The following is a 24,560-nucleotide window of genomic DNA, read 5'->3' as shown; positions in this document are numbered from 1 at the left end:
GTGGCTGTAGGGTAGTGTGATGCTGATCTTTCAACATCTGCGAATATACTTTTTTTTTCTTAAAAATTAAAAGAGCTCCCAAGTATTCATACTAGGTGAGATAGGCAAACATAAAGAGAGATATGAAAGGTCTGTTTATGCAGAAAGCTGAAAAAGGTGCCCCAGAGCCACTGCTGTGTAATCTGGATTACATCTCTGTGGTATTGTATTCATGCACTGAGTTGTTTTGCTTTGTGTTTGTTTTCTGTAAGGTAAAGTGCTTAGCTGCAAAAATGTATACTGTGTAGAATTGAAATTTACTTAATTGGATTTTTAAATAAACAGCAATAACAACAAAATGATTGTTTTGAAGTTTTCCTAATTCTTCATGCAATAAGTGTGACTTTTTTTAAAAAAAATCCCTACATCTGTTTTGCAGGAGAAACTGTAGAAGGCCTTCGGGAGAGCGATTATCTTCTGATTCATTCATGTCGGCAGTGGACAACAATTACAGCTCACAGTCTGGAGGAGGGTCACTACGTCATAGGGCCAAAGATAGAAATCCCTGTACATTATGCAGGTAAAACTATTGTTGACCTGAAGTACCAATTCAAAGAGAATGCATTGCCTACCACTTACACTAATTACTTTATTTGACAGAGTGAAGCCTCTGATACCGGTGTTTATGACTTAACTTTTTAATAAAGTTACAGAGTGCAAGAGATACTCCTAGGGCTATAAATAGATGTATTTCATTGGGCAGCACATTGACAGAACACATACCTACACAGAATAATTGGTTTCAATTTGAATGTAATGAATTGCCAGTGCTTTTCATCTCTGAATGTGGTGACAAAAGTGTGAAGGTTTGAAAATGCCCCAAAATGTTCGGTCAAAGATGGAATGGGTTTTATGTTTCATTGCATACTCAAGCTGGAGGGGATTTCTTTAATTTCATGTTGAAAGCCAGGGACCCTTCATAATAATACTGAAGTTTTAGCCTAATGTTCCTCAGTAGTTCCTTGTTGCTGTCTGCCTTTTTGGATGATGCAGTAATACTGTTGTTCCAAGTAGATATGATGCAACTAATCTGTATTTATTTTACGATTTCAAATTCTTTTTACTTCCCTAGGAAATTATTTTTAATAGTGTTTCCTACTGCTTAATGTCCTTATTCACAAGCTGAATAGAACAATACTATATGAGTGGGAAGTGCTTATTTTACTGCGGTAGATAAAAAAATTCAAAAAACTGGAAAGTGTGAACTAAAAGAGCCATGGCTACAAAGCAAAGGTGTGGGCTTAGTGTTTTACTTGATCTTCTGTATACCCAGTTGTCAACTGAGTAATCTACTCGTCTGTCTTACGGTCTCCTTTAAAATGTTGGTGCAGTGAGGGTGTGCTGAGTTGTACAAGAGCTGGTTGAAATGTTTTATTTCAGTCACACCAGTGCTGCAACTGCAGTGGTGCAGCCTGTTTCAGTGATGAAACTTACACTAGTTGCCTTCTTACATACTGTTTCTCCTTGGACTTCACTTCTAGAAGGTTAGTTTTTTCAAGAGATGTTTGAAAGCTTTGATCTGATGGCGTATAGTTTCATAAGTGGCTTTAAAACTCTGAATTTAACTTTCTTAGTATAAACAGTTTCTAGTGTCTGTGCTTAGTAATGTCGATTTTTTTTTTCTTTTTTTTTTTTTTTTTTTACACCTCCTGGCTGGATAAGCTTCAGTGCTGTGGCCAGATAAACACTTCACTTCCTTCAAACTGAATGCCATATTTCAATCCTCACTGTGATTCCTGGAAGAAGGAAAACAGAAAATAAAATGGTTATTGGCATGAAAGAAAATTGGATTTTAAGGGATTTACTAAAGCTTGGTTCTTAATTTTTAAAGAAATTAACAAAGATCTGCTAAGCACGGTTTCCTGACTCTTCATACTTCCATTCATTCATAGCTTAAATTTACATAGATACCAGAAAAATCAAAATCTGTCCCCTAAGATACTGCAAAGATATCAATGTGCTTTTCTTCCTGGTTTGTGTTAATGCAGGAAAAGAGTGCATTTAGTTGGCAGAATACGTTTTGCTGTCAAACAATCTCCAGAAGGTTCTGTGCCATAAACCCCTCATTAGTGGGATGAAAATATATGAAAGTTCAGAAACTGCCATGTAGCGAGGGCACTTACTGAATGTGTGATGGGCTCCGATGCTGTCAAAGGAACTTCACAAAAATGGTCAGTGCTAACTTGCAGTACCATAGCATGTCTGATGGGCTTGCCTACAAGAAAGGAGAGATGAGTCTAAGCACATGAAGGTTTAGTTAGCAAAGCACTGCAGTCTGGTGCTTGGGTGCTAACATCTAAATGCATTTAGAGACCTCTTTCATACCCTAAAGATTAATTTATGTTGCTGTAGAGTACCGTACAGAGATCTATAAGCTAACACTGAGCATGCTTTCAGTGCTGCATTGTGCAGTGCCTTGCCATTTACTGCTTTTGGGATCCAGAACCCGGCACTAAAGAGGCAAGTTTAATGTAGCTGCCTAAGAAGACTTGCTGGGCTGGGTACTGGCCTGACACAGTTATGCTGCTTGCTCTGGAGCTAGCTGGGGTGTCTGCTCTGCAGCGAGCTCTGGGAAGGCTGGGAGGTGGGAGCGCTCCAGTACCTTTCTGGGGAGGACATGCTGCTACCAAAAGGTAGTGTGGTCATGTTGCGATTGCTGTCTGAGCTGGCTGGCACAGCCCTCTGTTTGCATGCGAGAGCTTTCCATCTTTGCAGAAAGCACAACTAAAACAGTTGGCAGAATGTTTATATGGGGCTCAGCCATTAGGTTTTGGTTTTAGAGGAGGGATTTTTATGTCCTCATAGGCAAATGTTTGTATTACTGTATAAATTTTGGATTATAGGACTGACTTTTTGCATGCTTTAACTTTAAACTTCTGTCAAGCAAGATGTAATGCCTACCAGAATGACCATTAGAGATGGAACGTAAAAGTTCGTTTTAATGACTTTTTTTTTTTTTCTTAAACCCCTAGCAGAATTTTAACATAGCAAATTGCAAGATGATTTGGTTGCAACAGTTGAGCAGGAAGGGAAGTTGAAACTGATGTTACTCTCCTGAGATTATGGGCTTAAGTACCACAAAGTCATCACTCTCATATATATATAAAAGTATAAAGTAAATCTTATTTTGCTACTTGCTAATTCAGATTTTGATACACTTATTAAGCCTAAATACGATAAAGCCTTATTAAAGAAGGAAAATGCTGTGTTTTACATTTAAGTGAAATCTCATTAACGGAACCTGAGTTCTGCAGTCCTGCTGATGGTCCTTTCCCTACTGGGAAACTGCTACCCTGGTTGTTTCTGTGGGGATGGCTGACATGGTTAATTTTTGCTGTTGCTGTCAAAGAACAGTCATATATGACAGCTGTTAGTCTAACCATTCCCTCCTGAATACTCTTTCCAGTCTGCTTCTCTTTAAAGTTAAAGTTAATGTAGCAGCGAGTTCAATTTTCATATAATTAAAACCAAATGGCTAATGTGTTTCTGGCTTCTAAAACAAAAGAGGTCTTCATGTGCATATAGAATGGAGAACAGATCAAAATTACTATCCTGATAGTGCTGTGTCTTGGCATGAGTGGACTGCACAAGAACCTAAGGTAAACCATCACAACAGATGGGCATTGCTTTGGTGTCCCTTTCTTTCCTCAGGTACTCAATTCACACCTGATACTTAAAGGAAGGTCTTACCAACTTTGTCTGAACTCCTTTTATATTGTTCCTGGCACTATAATATCCTTAATACTAAATTTCTACTCTAAAAGCGAGTGGGTATCTTCCATACCCTCCAGCTGGTGTCAAATGTTACTGCTAGTTTTGGCTTAGGCAGCACTGTAATGTTTGTCCTGATAAATGTATCCCTTAGTAGACTCTGGAAAACTGTGTTTTGTGATCTGAATTGGGAAGATACAGGGTATCTTGTAGAATTAGACTTCACTATGCTGCTGCTCATCAAGAGGAAGGCTCCTCATTCCTCTGCAGAGGTACCTGCATGGAAAGGTGTGTCCCACAGTGCTGATGACTGCGTCTCAAATGTATTCTGTGTTAACTGAAAGGCTTTGAAAACATTGTCTCGGTGTTTGGATACTGTGGCTGTCGGGTGTTGTCTGACCCTTCTTGTGTTACCTTCCAGGGCTATATAGCTCAAAACTATCAAAAGTGTTTTTGAGGATTTGTCAGCTCAAGTTGCAGAGGTCTTCTGCTCTGACTCTAAATGGCCCAGGTTCAGTCTGTTGTAAATGCCTGTGCTATGCAACCACAATTCCTTACGTGTGCAAACTACTGATTTGAGAGTTGGTGGAGTTGGATGTGGTTGCTTAAACTTGCTGTACAGGAAAAGTGGCACAGAAGGCTGTGGAGTGACCCACGTGTGTGTGAGTACCCCCATGTACACAGCATAGTCTTTTCTTTCAGAGGCTGTGGTAGTATTGGTGAGTGTATGCAATGAAAGAAAAAGTACTTTTGGATGGGTTGACAGCTTCTAGGTTATTTTGCCCCAAATACTCACTCCCACTTTTAATCAAATTATAACAGGATCTTTACTGTTGTTTTTCAGGGCCTTATCTCTGTTGTTGCAACTGATGATTCATTTGCTCTCCTGTCCATTTGAGGGTTTTTTTCCATTCTGAGAGCAAAGTTGCTCCTTTGAGATGATGTTTAAAAAAAAAAAACAACAACAACAACAAAAAAAAACCCCAAAAAACCAGAAAAAACCCAGCCCTTACCTCTTCTTATTCTTTAAGCTTCTACTCAGCTTTGCCCAGGGTTTGGAGGGAATACTTATGTCACTGATGCCATCTGGATGCTCATAGGAGGCAACTAATAAAGCAGAAACTTTTATGAAGACATTAGAAAGTAACACCCTATTCCAGGGTGTGCCACACTGTAACACATCCGGGGCGTTGGAAATACTCTTCCTGTGAACTCACACGTCCCCACCATGTAGTGAAGGTGTGCAATTGCTAATACAGAGTAATTGCTGGTGCCCTGTCCAGTTGCTTACGTAAGTGTGCTGATAGCTTTCTTAATGTCTTTTAAATAAGGAAATATAAAACCTTGTCATGTGAACCTTCCCCAGGTGGGGTGCTGGGTGGGAATGAGTCAGAAGTCCCTTCTCTGGTGTTAGAACTGGTGTACGAGGAACGTCCTACTGAAACCTGTTTCTACTGGTTTGATTTGTTATTCGTGGAGCAGTGCCTGATGGGCCTGTTCCTCACTTTGTCCTTCTAACACGGAGGAAGATGCTCTCTGCAGGTCTTCTCAAGAATGAACTTGCCTTGGTAGTGGTGAAGCAGAAGAGCTCCCTGAGATTCTGCAGCGTGCAGCCGCAGAAGTGTCCCATGTCCAAAGGCATGCCTGCCTCTAAGATACAATTTTGCACTCCCAACAGGCCTCCTGCTGCACGCTCTGGGATAGTCAGACTTTGGTCACTGAGGGAGGAAAGGACTGAAGTATGGTGTGAGTTAGGTATCTCCTAGTTGTCTTGAGATGGTGACAGCAGCTGCTGTTGCTCAGTACCCACCCTCAATCTGATACATCCGAGATCTGGAAGAGCTTGGATTTTTGCTTTGGTGAAACCGAGCAGTCTTAGATGTTTATAGTATGTTGGGTCTTCCGTAAGTACACTGTGCAGCTCTCTTCATGGCCCTGGAGAGAAGAGTAAACATTAGACTGGCAAACGTCCTTTGTTTGACACCTTTATGGTATCTGCTGCCAGCTTGTGTTAATTTGGGTGTAGAGGGGGTGCTGCCTTGTCTTATGTTCAATTTAGACTCTTCACTCCCTCAAGTGCAATTTCATGCTGTCAAGGAAGGTGGTGTTGGACAAAGAGCCCTTTGTCCGGGGCTTTGCCTCCCTGGGAACAGTGGGTGGTGTCAGGGAGAGCTACGCCTGTTGTTCTGTGTAAGTGGAACAGTACAACTCTGATGGTGTAATTTTTAAGTTCAAAGAGGTGGGTGAGATCTAAGACAGGGAGGGACACTGCTCTGGAGTAGGGAACTTAGTTAGGTGAGTCCTTTCCAGGCAACAGGTACACCACTCCCTGATATGAAATGTGTTTTGCATTTTAATTTGTGTTTTGCTTTGAACTTAACCTGGCACCCAACTATCACATAGTTCTCCTGGGGCTTTTGTGCCGTACAGCTGAATATAACTTCTAGAGAGCAGGGCTTAAACACAGTGCTTCTGACAGAGACAGGCTGCCATGTGTCTATGGGCTGGTAGACAATTAATGACTGTATGTCCTCAGAAGAAGACCAAGAAAAAAGCCAACTCACATGTTTAATCCCTCAGTATCCAAGTTTTGTTTTGTTTTTTTTCCTTGAAAAAAGTTGTATGATCTGAAAAGCAGTTGGAGGTTTGAAAGCTTTTCTTTACAGGTACTGCTAATAAAAGCATTGCCACCAGCATATAGTTTTCATGCTTTTAAAAGAGGAATATGATTTCTATAGCTCTGAATATTTGACTGTGTGAAGTTTCCTGAGAATTGCAACTCTTTTCTCCCCATAAACAAATAGAAGAAAGTCTATTCGGTATTCATTTAAAAGTCTGATTGTAGAGCAGTGCCTGGGTATTGCAGAGTGAGAGGGCACTTGTTTTTGTGAGCAGTGTGTGCCTCTTCAGCTGTAAGCCTGAGATCAGTAATGTCTGAAGCATTTGTAATTGCATCATTCCATGCTTTTCTGTCAGGGAAATGTTTATGCGTTAAAATATATTTATCTACTTGTTTTTAGTTTAATTGCTACCTCCTTTTTGTTTTTAGTTTAATTGCTACCTCCTTTTTGCTCACCAAAGACTGAGTTTTTCTTATTGTAAGCAAACGTGGCTTTGTGGCCTGGAAACTGTCTTCATATTCCTGGATTTTGCAAACCTGTCACCCTGAAATAATGGATTAACTGTTTGTCCATACATCAGCAAATATCTATATTCTTAACTTTTCTTTTGGTGTGTTTTCCCCAGAGAATTACCTTCAACAAGTTTAGCTGCTGTCAGACTTCCCCATGGGCCTATCTGTTTGTTATTCCACTTTTCTGTGCCTATTTAAATTTTGGCAAATGCCTCTCCATTAATCTACAGTGCAATATCAAATCACAGAATCAAAAGGCATGCACTGAAGTTGCTGGCAAGAATTGCTTATTTCTTCTGCACCTGTGGGTGCACATGTTTTTCCTGTTCCTTCATCTCCCCCCATTAGCCTGTCTGGTGAAATAGCAGCTTTTTACCTAAGTTTAATGAAATATACCCCTTTTGTCTGACCACCTGTATTGGAGAATCATTTCTACTTTGCATTTGCTTTTATAACTATTAAGGAATGTATATATACATCTTCCCTTTTTTTTTTTGTTTGTTTGCTTGCTTGATTACTTGATTTTTGATTCAGCAGTTTGTCCTGAGCCCAAGGAGTTTGGTCTGAGTGTATACGATACTTGATTTCTAGTATTGTGCGCCAGCAGCTTCCCAGAATGCAAGCTATGGATCAGAAATACCTTTTCAGTGTGGGGAGATGGTTCAAATTTAGCTTCTAGTGAAATGGCAGCGTGCAATTCTTCATCAGGTTGCACTGCTGAGAATCTTTCACTCTCAACTTCATCTCTCTGGAGTCAGCCAGATTTTTTTGCAGTGTCTAGTTTCCTTAAAGTTATCGTCCTCATAAATGAAAATCAGCTGACTGAAATGACTGCTTCTCTCTTTTGTATATATACAACCTCATGTCTATGAGAGATTTCTGGAGTCACCTACCGAATTTGTAGAATTTGCTTGGTGTTTAGTTTGGTGGCTGGATATATCAAAGTTTATATTTAGCCTTCTGGTGAAACCCCATTCAACTCTGTTTTAGTTCCCATCCACCTTCCAGTTTTGCTGCCTGGCCCATCTGAAATGTCTGAAACTGCTGTAGAGTCTGCAGCTCTCAAAAGCTGCTGCTTTTTGATGTAGTGAGAACAGTAGGGTTAGTTCACAGGGTAGAATTATTCCAAGTCATGGAGGAAGAGTCTGATTACATCCCAGAAGTTCATGGAAAGAAAATAACTGCATTTTCTCACTTGCTTTCCAAGCTGGGATAAGAGTTTGTGGTTTGTAGACACTAGTTTGTACTATAAAATTTGGTTGATTTCATGGGATTTGGTTGGTGCCAAAACCTTGTGATGATAGTGATATTTTTCAATATTATCTCAGTGAGGTACTAGGTGGAAAGTGGCGTATGCTTTTAGATGCAGCTGTCTTGCTCTCCTCTACTTTGACTTCAGCATGAGTATAATCTTACCCGTGTTTAAAAAGAACTAAGATTTGCATCAGCATTGAACTTTCTGTGTTTTATTTGTGAGAAGGGAAAGGGAGTAGGAGGAGAGAGGGAAGACTTGCAGCTTTTACAACTGATGATTTGAAGTATCACACATTCCTCTCAGGCTTCCACAGTCCTTGGTTGTTACTCTAAGTCTGCAAACTTGCAACTTGCTGAAATTCAGATGTGACCTTACAAGCATTCACCATAAGGTGGTTTGGTTTTTTTTGTTTGTTTGCTTGTTTCAGATCTCTGTGGGCAACAAAGAAGCTGATTGGAGTTGCATCAATTAGGAAAGAACTCAAGAGGCTTGTACAAAAGAAATTAACTGGGGAGGATGACTTTTTGAAAGATTGCAGTTGAGGGAAGGGTAGAATAGCAGCCAGGAAACTGGTTCCCAGAAGACTGGGAGATGGGCTAAATTACACAGGATTTGCTTGGCATTGCTTGAATTACTTTGCCTTAGCTCTCGGCTGGTACAGGGGAGTGCTGGGCTTGTTTGCATCATGCTAGAAAGACTTAAGTGCTTGAGAGAAGGGTCTTAAAAGCTACCTAACTTAACCACTAGGAAGCTGAGAGGAAAAGGCTGATCCCCACTGGGAATTTGAGGTGTATTTAGGGCTGCACTCAAGGTTCTGGTCTGATCCCACATTTCCGACCATTTGAGGCTGCCCTAAGTACTAGCTACAAGGAAATTGGGAATGTGGCTCCTGAGTTCCCGAGAGGAAGCAGCTCTCCTCTTTCATGAGGTATAGCTTGAGGATTTAAAAGGGAGGAGATTCATGAACACTACAGCCTACCCAGTTGGTAAGCTCCTGCCAGCAAGGTTGGGGTAGGGATGAGCTGCCTGTTCCTAGGCACTGAACAAGGCATGAATTAAGTGTGAAACTGCTTCACCCTTTTCTGCACTGAAGTAGATGTTCAGGCACATAGAAAACCATACAGTTAAAAACCTTTAAGGGTAGTTAGAAGCTCAAAGAGAGTCTGTTAGCCTGTAGTCTGTTACTGCAATTCTGGAACTTCACACCTGTTTTCCTAAAGTAGGAAATTTACAGATTTAATGCCACTGATATGGCCTCAAAGTTGACCCTTGATAGGAGAAGAGAATAAAGAGAAAGCAGTTGTAAAGGCCATGGTCATGTTTAATTGGTAAAAAAAAAATATGCTTTCCCTTCTGTGCAAACCTTACGGGAGAATTCTTATAAAATCTGGTTCAGCTGAGAAGTGGTATGTTTTGAGTTGATAGTTCCTATGGATAATGATGCCTTTTATTAATCACTTAACTCTGGATGAAATTGGGGTTTGTGTTTTCATATGAACAAAGTAGCAGGTACAGAAGAAAGCGAGCACATGTCACTGCTGTGAAATCTTTACAAAGAATGATGCAGTCACCAATGCATCTATCCCACGACTCCTACTCTTGCCTGGGTCATAGTGCATGCTAGTAGCAGATAAAGACTTTTGCAGAGTACAATCCTTAATGCTTAGGGTATTTGGGTATGGTTTACTGCATACTTCTTTTTTTTTTTTTTTCTACCTTCATCTGGCTGTCTCTTTTGCCTTTGATTTCACTTTGTCTCAAGTTTGTCCCCTCTTTTTCTTTTGCTGATATTCTGTCTTGTTACATGGTCTAAATCTGCATGGGAATTTGGGAGGGAAGAAATTGCCATGAGCTTCCTATGATTAGTCTAAGAAATCTCTCTTTGACTGTGCCTTCTGCTTCTTGGGGCTGGAGGGGGAACTGTTACAACTGAGCTAACATGGCAAACAAGCAAGGGAAAAATTATGAATGTCTTTCCTTTCTGTAAATACAGAACCCAGCTGGCAGGAATGTAGAGCAGGGTTTTTGATAGGTCGTGTGTGTTTGGGGAGAGAGCTGCAGAGAAATCTGTCACACAGGATGATGTCATCTTGTGAATTTTTGGATGCCCAAACAGACTTTCCCCCCTCCCGCCCCCCAGAGCCAGTGTTCACTGTTCAAAACAACTGATAGGAAGTGTGGTAGGAATTCTTTGGTCAGCATCCTCCCCATGGAAACCAGCACACTTCACGTCTGGGAACGAGCGCCGGTCACGTCAGTGCTGCCTATTAAAGCAACTGACATCACAGATGTCTTAAGCTTTGACTGAACTACTGTACAAATTGGTGCCAATGGGAAAATAAAACCATGCTATTTAAGCCATGTATACTCTGTTTATATGGAGAATGTAATTTGTGTGTTTAATTTAGCCTGTGATCCAAGACAGTAATTCTGCTGTGTCAGGGAAAGGCACTTCTGTGAATTTGAAACTTCGAGGAGTGGAAAAACTGGCTTTTTTTCTCTGTCATGAGCTGTTGTGCAGAGATTTTATGTTCTCACTTGGCAGAGATTGACTCGTTTCAGTGTGTGGCGGGGGAAGCTATTAACACTAATAGCAAAGGTGACCATTATTAACTGGATAGGATAAACATGGGTATTTAGCTTCTCATTCTGAAGGACCTATGCATTAGAGGGAAACTGAAGCCTGTACTTACTGTCCTCACAGCTTTATGCAAAAACGTGAAGCTCTGTTTATTCCGCTCATTCCCTTTACTGCAGGTGAGACTCTTCTTTTGAACCAGAGCACACAGTTTGATCACAAAGGCAGGCAGAGCAGGAGCAAAGAAGGAAGTACAGTGTATATGTGTGTACTGTACGGGGGCTTTCATGAGTGTCCTCAAAGTAGGAGCACCTGGTTGGTGAGCCACCCATCACAAAATCTACAACTCTAACAGATGCTACTGTTATCTTGGATGGTTGGTAGCCTATGTAGAGTAAGACCCTTTAAATCTAAATGCTAAGAAGGTTATGTTTTTCGGGGGAGTCACCTTCACAGCACACTCTTTAAATATTTGTCACCAGTTCAACCTTTTCCAGTTCACATGAATTCTGTATTGCAGTAGACTGGGAATAGCCAGCCAAGGCTGGCTGGCTGGCTGCATTTGGGTGGCTGAAATAATTAAAGCTGGCTGTGTCTGTTCCTTGTTGCCTTGTTTCATTGTGCTCACCTGACCCCTCTTTTAGTGTGTTTGTGGACCAGTTCATCATATGAAAGGTCCCATTTTTGTCATGATGGCTGCACATGTGCATGAAAAAGGAAGAGGGACATATGATTGGGATGCACAATCACATCTTAAGGTTTCTGAAGGTCTTCATCAAAATGATGGGAAGTGCATTTGTTGTCTTCTGCCAGAAGAATAGCTTGTTTGTTTGGGGTTTTTTCTTTTTTACCATAAACAAATGTGAGATGTGTATCTATGGAGGAGAAAGTGTTCATCAGGAAGTACTGATTGGGGAAACCTGTCTTTGATGAAATACTGCATGGGCCTCTGTGTTTCCGAACTCAAAAAAAATAAAGGCTCTGTAGGCCAAGTGGGACTACTGTGAAACTTGATGGGAAAAGTGAAACCTTGGTGAGATGGATGGACAGGGTGGCTTGCATAATCCAGTTCCTTAGCTCTTGTGTCCCTGCGAATTTAATTACTAGGATTCAAAGTATGGGTGAGGAATTAAGACATTTGCAATGCAAAAAAAAGAAGAAAAACAAAGTGGTGTTGTGTTCAAGATTTGTGAGTCTGAGTTGAGAGATTCTTATGAGTGTGACGTGGAAACCCAGAACCAGCTGCTGGGAAGGATGTGTCTCTCAGAGTTGGTATAGGGGAAGGGCTGCAGCGTATCCTGGGTTGTGGGATGAGAAATACTCTGGGTAGGAATGAAAGTTGCAGTGTGATAGTAAATCAGACATTGTTGAGATGTTGGCTGGGGGAAATGGTCATTAGTTGTAACTGTTTGTGGTATCCATTTTTTCCTGTGAAGTGCTTTTGGATCCTGCAGGAGGACAGTTGCTATAGAAACATAATGTGAATTTAGACAAACTTTCTAACTAAAATTAATGAAGAACCTGAGTTTGACTTCATACTGGTAGCGTCTTAAAACAGCATGTAAATAGAAGGGACTGACACTTATACTAAGATCTAGTATGCATATGTTCCTATCTGAAAAACTGCTTTATCTGATTCTAAAAAAAGAGGCTGAGAGATGCGCTTAAACCTAAGGGGTTGGGGTTGATTGGTTGTTTTCCTTCTTGTCGATTTGATTCCTGCTGACTGACTACTACCCTGTTGCAGGAAGCCTGTGGATGCCTGTGGGTTACCTGTGTTTGTCTGCGGGTGTGGTAGTACCCACACTGCTAAAGATACACAGCATGGACCCAAAGATCTGCAAGAGCAGTTCTAGATAGATGGTTGGGAGCAGATGTGCTTGTGCTGCCTTCCCAAGCTGGGAACATAGTGCGCAGACTTCTCAATGGCAGACAAGCTTGCCTGATCTGGTCAGCTTATACTCCAGTAGTCATCCTGCTGCGTGTGGGAATGAGCAGGGGAAATGTTATGGCAGTAGTAGGGAGGGAGAGGAATGAGGGGGGAAGCAGGAGACAATAGCAGCAGCAGCCTGGGTGGCAGTGGAGGGTAGGAGCAGGAAGAGGTGGTGGAACTGGGGCTCTCCTACAGGAGGTTGGGAAATGCCAGCCTTGCAAGGATGAGGCGCTCTGCCAACCCTGCTTTGGGATCAGGGCTGTTGTTTTTAACTGGTAACTCACTCTGAGCATCGAGTGGTTCTCAATACTCTGCTTAGGAAAATTTCTGGTACCATTTTAACAAAAAGTTGCTTTGCTAATCTGCATTTCTGGTTAAAACTCTAATGACTAGAATTAGTCTGTCTAGAAGAAAGAGACATATGGCAAGCAAATGGCCCTTTTTAATGAGCCTCCCACTCAGCAGTTGGCTGCTCATCCAGTTTGTGTGTGGCACAGTCTTAGAGAAGCATCTTATTGCCAGGGGAAAAAAAAAAAAAAAAACAAAACACCAAAAAAACCAACCAACAAACGAAAAACCAAACTCTGCAACCTTTTGGTGGGTTTTCTTTCAGGGAGCGGGGGAACAGATCATAATGTAAGTATTAGACAAAGCCTCACGTTAACTTCTTCAATGATTTTTTTACAAAAACTATAAGAAAATGTTACAGTACCTAGTTTAGAAAGCTGGAAAGCACCCAGTTCTTTACCTCTTAATGGTGGTTGGGTACCATATGTACCTTTTCACAGCATGTGGGGTTTTCTAATGATAAATAAAATAAGTAATGTAATGAAACTTCTGAAAGTCACGGTAGTCTGGAAGGCCACAGTAAGTGATTGCAGCTGGTCTATAAAAGTCTATTAAAATTAATTTCATTAAATACTTGATGGAAAATACTGTATTTGGTAACCAGTAGTGGGTCTGGAGGATTGATGAGACCATTCTTTCTAAACTGTAGGTGCCACCAGTTGGGAGCATAAAATTTATGATGACCAGTCTCTGCTGTACCAGTTGCATGATTGATACAAGAAAGCTCCATTGCAGAGGTGTAGTAAGGAGTCATGAAAGTAGAAACATTTATTTATGCACAACTTCCTTATTCAGCCTTATGGCTTCAAATAAACTTGTAGCAAGGTCAGGCTGTCCTTCAACACTTAACCTTGCCTGCTAAAGAATATTCTGTGCTGTGGCAATGACTTTTAATACTGCATCTGACATTGATGTTTGTTCTTATATTGGAGTTAGTTTATGTATAACAAATGGAGAATACCTGGCTCTCTGTCATCCTGCTACTGACTCCTTCTGATGCTCTGCCTCATCTGATGTGCAGTAGTGCCACTTTTCCTTCTTGCTGTTATTTCTAACTCTTCTCTTGGCCTCTCAGTCAGTGATGGCTTTGAAAGTGCAAAGTGCTTTGCCACGCTCTGTGTGCAGTTGGGGCTCCCCAGCCCTCAGCTAAAGAGAGGGGGCTGCTTGGATAGACTTTGGCTTTGAGCACTGCCACCACATGATGGTTCAGCTGGATCGTTTGTCACTGTAAGAAAGAGGCTGGTTAAGTCTTTTTACAAGAAAAAAAGAGATGCGGTTCAATCCTGTTTCAGTGGGATTGCCTGCAAGAAGAGTGGAGGTACTGGAGTTCACTGGGGTGGTTGCAGCAGCAGAGTTCACCTAACTCTTCACCTGGTACTACTTACTCTATCTATAGTTGCCATGAATAAAATTCTTGTTGCTCTTCCAGAAGAGGAAGGGAAGCTATTAGCAGCAATGATTGTGTGCATCCAGCTCTTTTGATAAGATATGAACTAGTAATTGCAACTTAAAAGAACTTCTCCGAGTCCATCGTGCTAGCTGTGCCGTTGTTATCTAAGCAGCCTGGAAACAGAGCTGTGCCCCTAGCCTCAGATGCTACCAGGTCTAGTGTCTGACAAACTGGTTCGAAATCTGGGGACGAGCTTCTTAGCTGGCCAACACAGTCTGGGTGTTTTTCTTGTAGAATGTTAATCTGCAGTCTCATAGGCTTTCTTCCAACTGTGCATGTCTAGCAGTGGCTCTTGTGACGTTCTCCCTCCCTAGACATTGTCTGGACATATGCCAGCCAAGCTCATATGTGCAGACCTTTTCTATGTCAATTTGCTGGTGACCAATTATAGCAGTACAATATGCAGGGGAGGAGAGAGAAGGCATTTGACTCTTCTTGTATTTGCCAAGTGATATTATTGTAGCAAGGTGTGAGTAATAGCCTCTCTCTCTCTCTCTATATATATATATATATATATATATAAAAAACATACATGCACAAATGCCAGATCTCACTTTGATTTGATTTCAAAGGTATCTGCATGCCAGAACTTAGACTACTTCCAGATACCTTTTCTTTGTGCACGAGCAGTAAAAACCATTCAATGTGAGTGGGTTGAACTTTTTTGGGGGGAAAATGTAAGTATATTTTAAGGAAGTTATGCTCTGATGGGCAAGTAGCTAAATGCAGCAAAAATGTCTACTTAATTTTACCAGTGTGGCTGAGCTAAACTGTTCTTTGCTGTTGGGATGCATGTAGGGGGATTTTTTTTTTTTTTTTTTTTTTTTTTTTAAATCTAGTTTCTTCCATTGTAAAGCATAAAGGGAGTGTGCACTTTTATAGCATGGTGAATTAAATAGGATCAATTAGGAGTTGGTAGGTCCTGCTGACTGTACAGTAAGTGGTAGAAACTTTTTGTACTGACCCTTTCCTATCCCGGAAGTGTCTAGTTCATTTCCATTGTCTTAAATTCCTCTGAAAAAGGGTAGGGTAAATTTAATGCAATGGAGAAGCAGGCTTTTGAATTTTCTGTATCTCTTGTTTACCCAAAAAATAGCCAAAAGAATCCTATTTCATATGCAGTTTTCAACAAAACTGTGGTGCTTTAGACACTTGGAGCTAAATGAAATACTGAAATACATTATTCTATGTTCTTAAAATTGGTGAATTTAAAGTTAACTAGTGTGCTTGAGGGAGATGAGGAAAGAAATCTGGGATGCAGTGAAATTCCTGTATGACAAATTGCCACAGCTTGTATACATCTGAGTGGGTGTGCAAGGAAGCTGGTGTTTCCATTAGACAGTTTCTGTGAAAGAAGGTTGCAGCCGGTCCTTTTCATTTTGAAAAAGCTCTAAAGGGAGTGGGGAAGGAGGTTGTCCTAGAATTAGAAACCTAATAAGTGTTTAAGGCCTATGAAAATCAAATTTCTCTTCCTCAAGTTTTGAAAACAAAACCCGTATATGAATACTTCTGAGAGGATTGCTCTGCCCAAATCGATAGCAGGAACTATTGGCTGCCTTGTTTAGTACAAGGCTGTTTTTTCAGGCTAAGAACATTCTCAGCTTTAATGCCTGTTGTGTTCCTAAGCTGCTATGATGGGTAGGAGCTGTACTGTGTACTTCAAAGTAAGAGACCCTCACTTTGAAGGGCCTATATCATAGGAACCATATGTATGCTTTATGTGCATATTTCTAATGTTTGCTGTTGTGTATGGTGATGATGGGTATTGATTGTTTTTCATAGTTACTGGTCCAGTCACGGTGATCTTTAGATGCATTTATAAAATAAAGTGGAGGAGAAAATAAGCATTACTGCTTGGGGCCTCACCATGAGCAACAGTAAGTGTTGCTCTTCCAAATCTGAATCGAAAGTTTCAGCTGTTGCACTTTGAAAGCAGCACTTGAGTAATACTTGATCATGTTCATAGTTTAGTTGGATCACTTTAAAACATCACTCTTTTTAAAGGCTTAGTTGTTTGTAAAGCTCAAAACCTTGTGTGGATAGCTATTTAGAAAACTGAAATGCGGGACCTGGTTGGCTAGCATTTGCCCTAGGCTTCAGTATCATTGACTTCAAAAGAAATCAATGATAGAAACACCTTGGGCTGGTTGGGGCAGATGAGGCTTTTTGTTTTTTGCTTTGCTTAGTTGGAGGGATGATCTTGAGAATGGAGACAGAATACTTTGACTAGCATTGCTGTAAATATTAGCCTCCCCTCCAGGAATTCTCTGTACTAAACAAATAAACAAACAAAGCTGTTTAAGAAATTTGTCCTTTTATGTGAGGAACCATTAAAACAAATACAAACACCCTCTTACCTATGTCCTCAAAGAGTTTCTCTGAAATGGATTTAAAAATAACTTCGTATGTTGTTTTCTTACGTTTGGGGTCTATTTGTGGTATGCAGGCACAACTCCATGTTGTTGCGTGCTAGAGCACGTTTTCAAGCTTTTTAGGCCGGATGAGTTTCACAAGTCAATTGCACTTAAAATTAACAAATGCTGTAACTCCAAAATTTGTCTGGAATGATTGGTTTTGTAGTTCCAGGGCTTAGTAACCCTCATCAGGTAATTCTTGACCAAATATAGTCTTCATTTGAAAAGCTCATCAGTTGTTCATCTTGGTAATTCCCTCACTGAAGGAAAAAATTCTTCCTTCTCGGCCATGGGAGGAAAGTCGTTATGGCATGTGGGTGATGTCGAACTTTTGGGTTACATTTGGAGTAAGCAAAAAACCAAACAGCATCAGGGAGGGATTAGATGCTCTTCTTAACTGGCCTCTCAGGTCAGAGGAAAACTCTGTACTCTCTCTGTTGTAAGTAATTTTGCAGAAGTACATAACATTTCCTGAGTTGAGCCATGGGTTATTTTAATTTTTTTTCCAATAGAGTAATAGAAGTCCCACTAATTTCAATGGGAGCAAAGCTAGATTACTGATAAGGGCTCTTGAGAAGAGCCTACTTCTGAGTATTTGAAGACACTTGTATTCTCTGGTATTCTGCTGATACTGCCATGGTTCAAAAGGTGAGAAATACAAAGAAGCAGTGGGTGACTTGTGGTTATTTGAACACAATGCCCTGGATCTAGGGGCTCATTTTCATGAAAGGAGGTGGACCCTATGGATGGCAAGGTTTTCAAATCTTATTCAGAAACAATTAAGATTCAAAAGCATGTTGCCTTAAACTTTGAAGCTTAATCTAGTGGCTATAAAAGAATGTCCATCTAAATTTGTACAGAAATAAACTATAGCAAAATCAGTTTAATGCCCAAGGGTGAATGGAGCTAATGCAAGTATGAGGATGCTTATATTTGTTTACCTGATTTCGTCTTAAATATAGTTCAGATGTAATGACAGCAACAATAGAAAAAATGTGATTCCATATTAAATGTAGTTTGATTGTAATAGCAACAACAACAAAAATGTGTACTTACAAACTCAGAACATGTAAGTACAATTCTTAATTTTAAATGGGCTGAATTAGTCACTGCCAGCCGCCCACAGCAATGGATTTATGGGTGTTGTGCTTTGGAGCACCAAATCTGGGTTCCTTACCCTTAGCTGCTATGGCTGAGAAACATTGTAGGAGTGAAGAACAGTATAAATGTGGTTTCCACTGAAAAGAGCAGGTGCAAGACCATACACAAAGGGCTTGTATTATTTAATAAGAGCACCTCTTTTTGTAAGAGTTGGGCTGCAGACTGTTTGAACCATATCCAATCAAATATTTGGAAACAGATGCACTTGACTGTTGTATCCACTGGAAGGGAAGAGAGGAGAAACAATTGCACATACTAAAAGTAGCTGATAAATTTAATTCTGTATAATAACTTTAGTTTAAAAAAAAAAAAGAGGGGGGAAAAAAAAACCAACAAAACAAGCAACCAAAAAGAAACCACATCCAAACTCATGCTTTCCATAAGTAGTCAAATCTACTTGTTTTTGCGGCCATGAAAATGTATGGAATTTTTCATCATTAATGGAACATATACACTGCAGGAGTCAATAGCACAGTAAATGTAAAATCCCACAGTACTGTTTCCATGGATGTCTTTCAGTCTGGTGGTAGATGTTTTGGTGGAATTTTTGGTTTTACCTTTTCAACTTCTTGTACAGACTCTTCTATATGGGTGTTATCAGTTATGAATTGTGGAGACCTAATAACTGTAGTGTTTGACTATTCCAGGACGTCCGACTGATAGAGATGACAAAATTTTGTCTGCAAACAGTTACAGATGCAAAAGTTCAGACCAACATGGAAATCAAACTTTGGGTGTCGACACCAGTATTCTTTTAAATAGTGTAAACAACCAGACAGATTATTCTTAGCAACGATTTACAAATCCACCAGAGATTTGATTGCCTCCAGATTATAATGCAGCATTTTCCTCTGAGCTGCAGTTCTTTTGTCAGTAGAGATTGTTAAGTTGCCACTATTTTTTTTTGCTGTCATTTTCAGTGTGTGTGTGGTATCACCTGAATGTTTTTGACTGCTCAACAACCTCATGTTAACTAACACAAAAGTATGTGAAGAAACACAAAAACATGTAAAGAGCTAAGAGATTGCTAAACTTGTAGAGAGATTTGGTGAGTTCCCCCAAAAGAAAGAAAGCATTTCTTCTCTGCTTGGCGCATCCTTTTATTGGAATTTTTTCCCCTTATGCTATCAGACTGGTTTATCTATTTATTTATTTACTTCTTTTTTTCCCCTGCAGATGTATTGGCTTCAGGCATTGGCGACTGACCCAAGTTATATTTGTGGAGTTGATGTCTGTATTGTATTGATTGTGCTATTCCTAAATATAGCAAAGTCACTTTTAGACTGTTCTCTCCCTCTTGTTTTGCAATCATTCAGAGATGCATGTTCTTCTATGAGCTATTAAGCACCACTATCCTGCAAGTTCAATACCTCAGTGCTTAGGTTTTGAGTAAAAGCTTTCTGCTTTTGAGAACTGTGAAAAGTAGTAGTCCAAAAAATATCTTTATGCTGAAATTGACTAGCAAAAAATTTTAATGATCTTTTTGAATAGCTATTAACTGTGAGAGTAGATTTTAGGCCATTTTAAAAACCTAAAAACTTCCCTCTTTCATTGTGCGATTAACAAGACCTATATATTTTTTGGCAAGAATCATTATTACTTTTCTAAAAAGTTACTGGTATATGGTCTTAAAGGCTGCTTTGTGCTAGAGTAAATCTTGTTCAGGTCCAAAATCTCGGCAATAGATTTTCTATGGTTTGTTCAGTTCTGTAAAACTTTCCAGTAAGAGACTACTTACTGTTGTAGTCTTGCAAGGACAAGACAGTGGGGCCATCCTGGTGGTTCTTTGTGGGATGAATTGCTTTCCTGCTGATGAACATGCTGTTGAGGATCTTGTTCTACATGGATCTCAATGATTAGGCCCAGCCAGGAAAAAAAGGAGAACTTCCCAGCTGAAGCAGGAGGGTGGATGAGACTGAAGTTCCCCTGGCTGGACATGTAGCAAGAGAGAGTGATAACCTTTGTCTAGATACGCTGCTCCTCTAAGATGAGAGGATCTATATCTTTGTATATGAGATGGTGCAGGCTGAGACTATAGAAGATGAGGAGGAATTCCTGACTCTGGACTGAAGTGTTCATGTGGGCTTGTGCTAGAGAGACCCTGAATTAAAGATAGTAACTAAACTACCCTTATCGTGAACAGATATCAGCTTTAAAAGTGCTTGGTATCTGACTAGAGAGGAATATTTGTGCGAACAGTTGTAATTTGGTACTGAAATGCAGTGTATTCATGAACACAGACATAAAACTAGCTGCAATGGAAAAAGTCTGTCCAGCCACTAACATCTCAAAAGTAGCAGCAGCAGCTTTTGGTTGCGTAGTGCTGGAGTCTGAATCTGAGTTCCGTTCATGTGCCTCAGCTGTGCCTTAACTCCATAGTTGTCTTATGGGCTGGAGCATTGTCTCCGTGGAGGTGCCCCACTGCTGGCACATGGTCGACGGTGGCCGAGTGGGACACTGCTGCTGCAAAGTGGGACACCTGCTACAAATTCCTTGCATGCTATTTCTGTTTGGTAAACAGAATGTAAAGTACTAGAGGAAGTAGTAAAGACAATTTATAATCCTGAATTCATGATGTAATCAGGACGCTTACAAGAGGAGATTTTGTAACCATCTTTCCTGTTTTATTAGTATTATTTTGCAGAGCTCTTCCTATTACCAGATCTGTTTGTAGGTGTGTTTATTCTTAGGGGATGAGACTTTTCTTTCATCCACAAATTGAACTGTTAATGCCTGGTGTATTTACATTACATGCATTTTGCCGTTTTTGAGTTCTTGAAAGATTCCAGTCTGCAGTTCAGCATTCTCCACTGGCTATATAATATTGGAACTGATTTGAGTCTGATTTATATGACCTTCTTTTTTCAAAAGAACAACCGACCTGGGTAGTCCATTTCCTCTAAATAATATGCCTAATTCCATACAGTTTTCTAGTGCTTTCTTCATCCTGCTGAAGCTAACTGATAAAAATCCTTTCATTTGGTCTGGGTGTTAACTGTTTGAACATAAATGTGGATATGACAAAACAGTTGCAGTCTGCTTTGTGACTAACATATTGACAAAGGTTTTAAGCAGGACTGAAATCTATCTAACAAGGGCTTTAAATCATACAGCTAAAGGATATGAATGCAACTTTGTCAAGTGTTACAGCCATATCATCTAAATGGTCCTTTAAAAAAAACAGTTGCTGATTTGTTGCCAAGATTTTCTTGGGGAGTTTTTTGTGTCTTTCTTTAACAGAGGTGGGAAAGGTGCTTGGACTGGACTTTTTTGCCTCATCCTGGAACCTAATACACTCAGAAGTACAGAAGTGTAATTCCAACAACTTGTCTTCAGAAATGTAGCGTTTAAAAAAATTCTGATCTTGTGCTGCAGAACATTATAGACACCAGAAAAAAATGCTTATGTAAATTCAGAAACCTCTTACTTGAATTGAGCTGTGACTGGTCTTAAGCTGTATTTAGTGGCTACTTCCAAATTAAAATAATACTTGCACAAGCTGGACAGAACATGGAGCTAAGAAGCCATTTTTTATTACGTGCCCAGGTTATGCATGGCTGACATGAATGCAAGAAATGTGCTTCCACGTGTTTGTATGTGTGTACACGCACAGTGATATCTGTGATCAATCAGGAGACTACAGCTCATTTTCTTATGTCTAATTCTTTTTAAAGAAAAGTGAGTATATGCATGACATGTTTGATTTCAAACTTTGTTTAACTAGTTAGAGAGTTTGACAATCCTTTATTATTTGTCTTTGTAGAGCAGCCATAATATCTTAAGCACCATTCAGATACATAGGCAAATAGTCCTTGCAGTGAGAAACTTTCATCCTGCTGAAGGCAAGCTATGGAGGAGAGGGGAAGAGGAGATGGCAACAGAATATATACATTTAGGGTATATCCAGGCAACTCTTTAGAGCTGCATGGATCTTATTCGAATGGCTGTATGATTTTTTTTTTTAAAAAAAAAAAACAAAACTTTTTTTTTTTTTTTAAGCTGGCAACCTCTTCCACAACTGAGTGATGCTTCCTGCCTTCCTTTCTTGGTAGGGAGCCTGCGTGTTCTGCCAGAAAGCAGCTGTCACTTGACACAATCTGTTCTGTGCTCTGGCGTAGGCTGGCTTCTCAAAGGGGAGCTCTGTTGATTCTTACACATTAGGAGATTAGAGAGTGACTTCAACCTCCCTTGGTTATTAGGGCTTAAAGACCAGCTGCAGAATGAAATATTTGGAGTCTGTTTCACTAGCTTTCCGCAGTGAAGTGGGTCAGGGTTATGTGTTGAAGGAGGGAGGGTATGCTATTCCAACATCTACAGATGCTTTAAGTGTATCGGGTCAATGTGGAGAGGGGGGAAATTGGAGGGAAAAATTTTTTAAGAGTTTATGAAGTGGAATTTTTGGTTTTGTTTGTTTCTTTACAGGGGTTGAAAGGTAAGGTCCAAGTTTTTAAAATTGATATGTATATATCTATTATATATGTGTATATGCATGTGCATATATAAAAGTATATACACACATGTGTATATATATATGAAACTGTGATTACTAATTACTGCCACCTTTTTCAGTGACTGTTAGCAATTCAGGGTTGTATGATGCTGCTCCTGAAGGCCAATTTCTTATTCCAAAGAACAGAAAAATAACAGGGTAATAATACCAAGCTTCCTTAACAGTAAAAAGTGAAGAAAAAAAAATATTTCTGCAGAACAATTAAGCCTGTTTGGAAGGTAATGAGCCCCAGAATCACATGCCAAAGCCTAGTTTCAAGGGCTTTCTGAGTTACAACAGACACTTCTATGCGAGCTTAATTCTCTAAAATAAGCCTTAATTAATAAATGGCAGTACAGTGAATTTTGCCACATACTAAGTCATCTCAGAGTCCTGTCTAAAATGTTTCCTCAGGACAACTTTGAGAGAGCCAATAGTGCTTACCCTATTTGTATATAATTATTTTACTTAATGCTCTGTTTCAGTGATTATTTTACAGTTAGTCTGATATGAAAGTAAAACCTTTTGCGGTATATTAATTAAATTTAACTGAAAAGCAACGTAGCTGAAGGATGTAAGAAGAACTGATTACCCTTTGGCATTTTTCCTGTTCCTAAAGCTGAATCAAGAAAGACTATTCCTGTGTAATCTTAAGGCATCCTTACATTTGCAGTGTGTATATTTAGGAGAATTTGTGATAAAGACATCTTTTTTTATGCTTAACACTTACGTTTCCATGCAGAGAGAGCATGCTTTAAGTCTACTAGTTAAACTATGGTGGTTTGAGAAGGTAATGTTAAAAATCAAACTTTAGTATATATTCAGGGTTCTCCAGTGATCTCATAGGAAAGGCACTCGTATAAAATTAGACCCATTTATTCTACTAGAAGAGCTGTTAGAGACAATGTGTGAATGACTCTCGTCGTGGAAAAAGATGGAAAATTTATCAAAATGTAAATGGCTCAACAAAAAACAAGTAGTCTGTTTAATCACAGCCTCATGTTTAATTGACAAACCGTGACAATTGGTTTCTTAAAGAAGTGATCTTCATTTCCTTCAAGTTGTGAAATTCAAGTTTGTCACAATAATTCAGAAAATTCATGATTTCCACAGTCAACGTCCATGAAAATTTCAGCTGTTCAATTTTGTTAGAGATCATGAGACTAAATCTTTCTTGCTTCTTTCCTGCCCTGTTCCCTCTCTTCTGTCTGTAAAGACTGTTTTGTTTGTATAGTTTCTTGGAACAAAATCCACTGACAGCAGTCTGTGCAGTAGATTTATTAAGCAAATACAGTAGCTCCTTCTGTAGCTTCCCTTCCTGTATCATGCCTGTGACCCTTGGAGTTTTTCCAAGATAATGTCAGTCTTAGGCTTGATAGTTTGATACATTAATTATGTTTATGTGGAACTGAGCATCTTAGGCTTCATTCATTCATTTCTACTCTTCACAAATCTTGCCAAGTTAACTAGTTCCTAGAGGTGTTTGGTTCCAAAGCTGAAGGGTTTTAGGTTATGGCCTGTGGGACCACCTACTAGTTGGTCTTTGGAGAAGACCCTAGCAGGGTGGTGACACTGTGCTGCTCCTTCTTTACAACTTTTACCTAACAGTTTGAAGTTAAAAATCAGGACTACCCTGGAGGCTGTCTCAGTGCAGCAAACTTGTTATTTTGGTGGACAGACTTGTGGAGTTGGAGACGATCATTGTAACTTCACTGGAGTGGTTGGATCACTTAGCTGCTATTGAAGTTGTACAGGGTTCTCGTTTTAATGTTATGTCTTTGACCCATCTGAATATTTTTTTTTCAGTAGAGATCCTGATACTTCTATGGCCGGCATAAGCCTAATAACAAAAAAATCTTGCTTTTCACAGTTGCATTACATGTAGTTGGTGGACCAGTAAAAATCTATTACTGCAGAGGGAACAAACTTGGAAATCTTCGTTTTCCCTCAGAACTCTCTTGTGTACTGAACTGTGCTTGTGTACTGAACATATCTCCTCTAAGCCCCTGCAGGAAAATATAAGGCAATTGGTAGAAAACAAAATGCAAA

At 39.8% G+C, this 24,560-nt stretch overlaps 1 protein-coding gene across 2 annotated transcripts in view; it reads left to right on the top strand.

Annotated features, from left to right (window-relative positions):
* The window catches only part of GAREM1 (GRB2 associated regulator of MAPK1 subtype 1), a 104,601-nt gene that overhangs the window by 23,300 nt on the left and 56,741 nt on the right, over positions 1-24,560 (top strand). For both annotated transcript variants that reach the window (XM_074880281.1, XM_074880272.1), the window contains exon 2: positions 419-559. In XM_074880281.1, the coding sequence (XP_074736382.1) occupies positions 419-559 (141 nt within the window). The remainder of the gene's footprint in view (positions 1-418; positions 560-24,560) is intronic.

The sequence above is a fragment of the Strix uralensis genome, chromosome 1 (genome assembly GCF_047716275.1).
Source record: "Strix uralensis isolate ZFMK-TIS-50842 chromosome 1, bStrUra1, whole genome shotgun sequence".
NCBI classification, from domain to species: Eukaryota; Metazoa; Chordata; class Aves; order Strigiformes; family Strigidae; genus Strix; species Strix uralensis.
The sequence above is the reverse complement of the archived record's forward strand: the minus strand, read 5'-3'. Positions and strand labels throughout refer to the sequence as shown.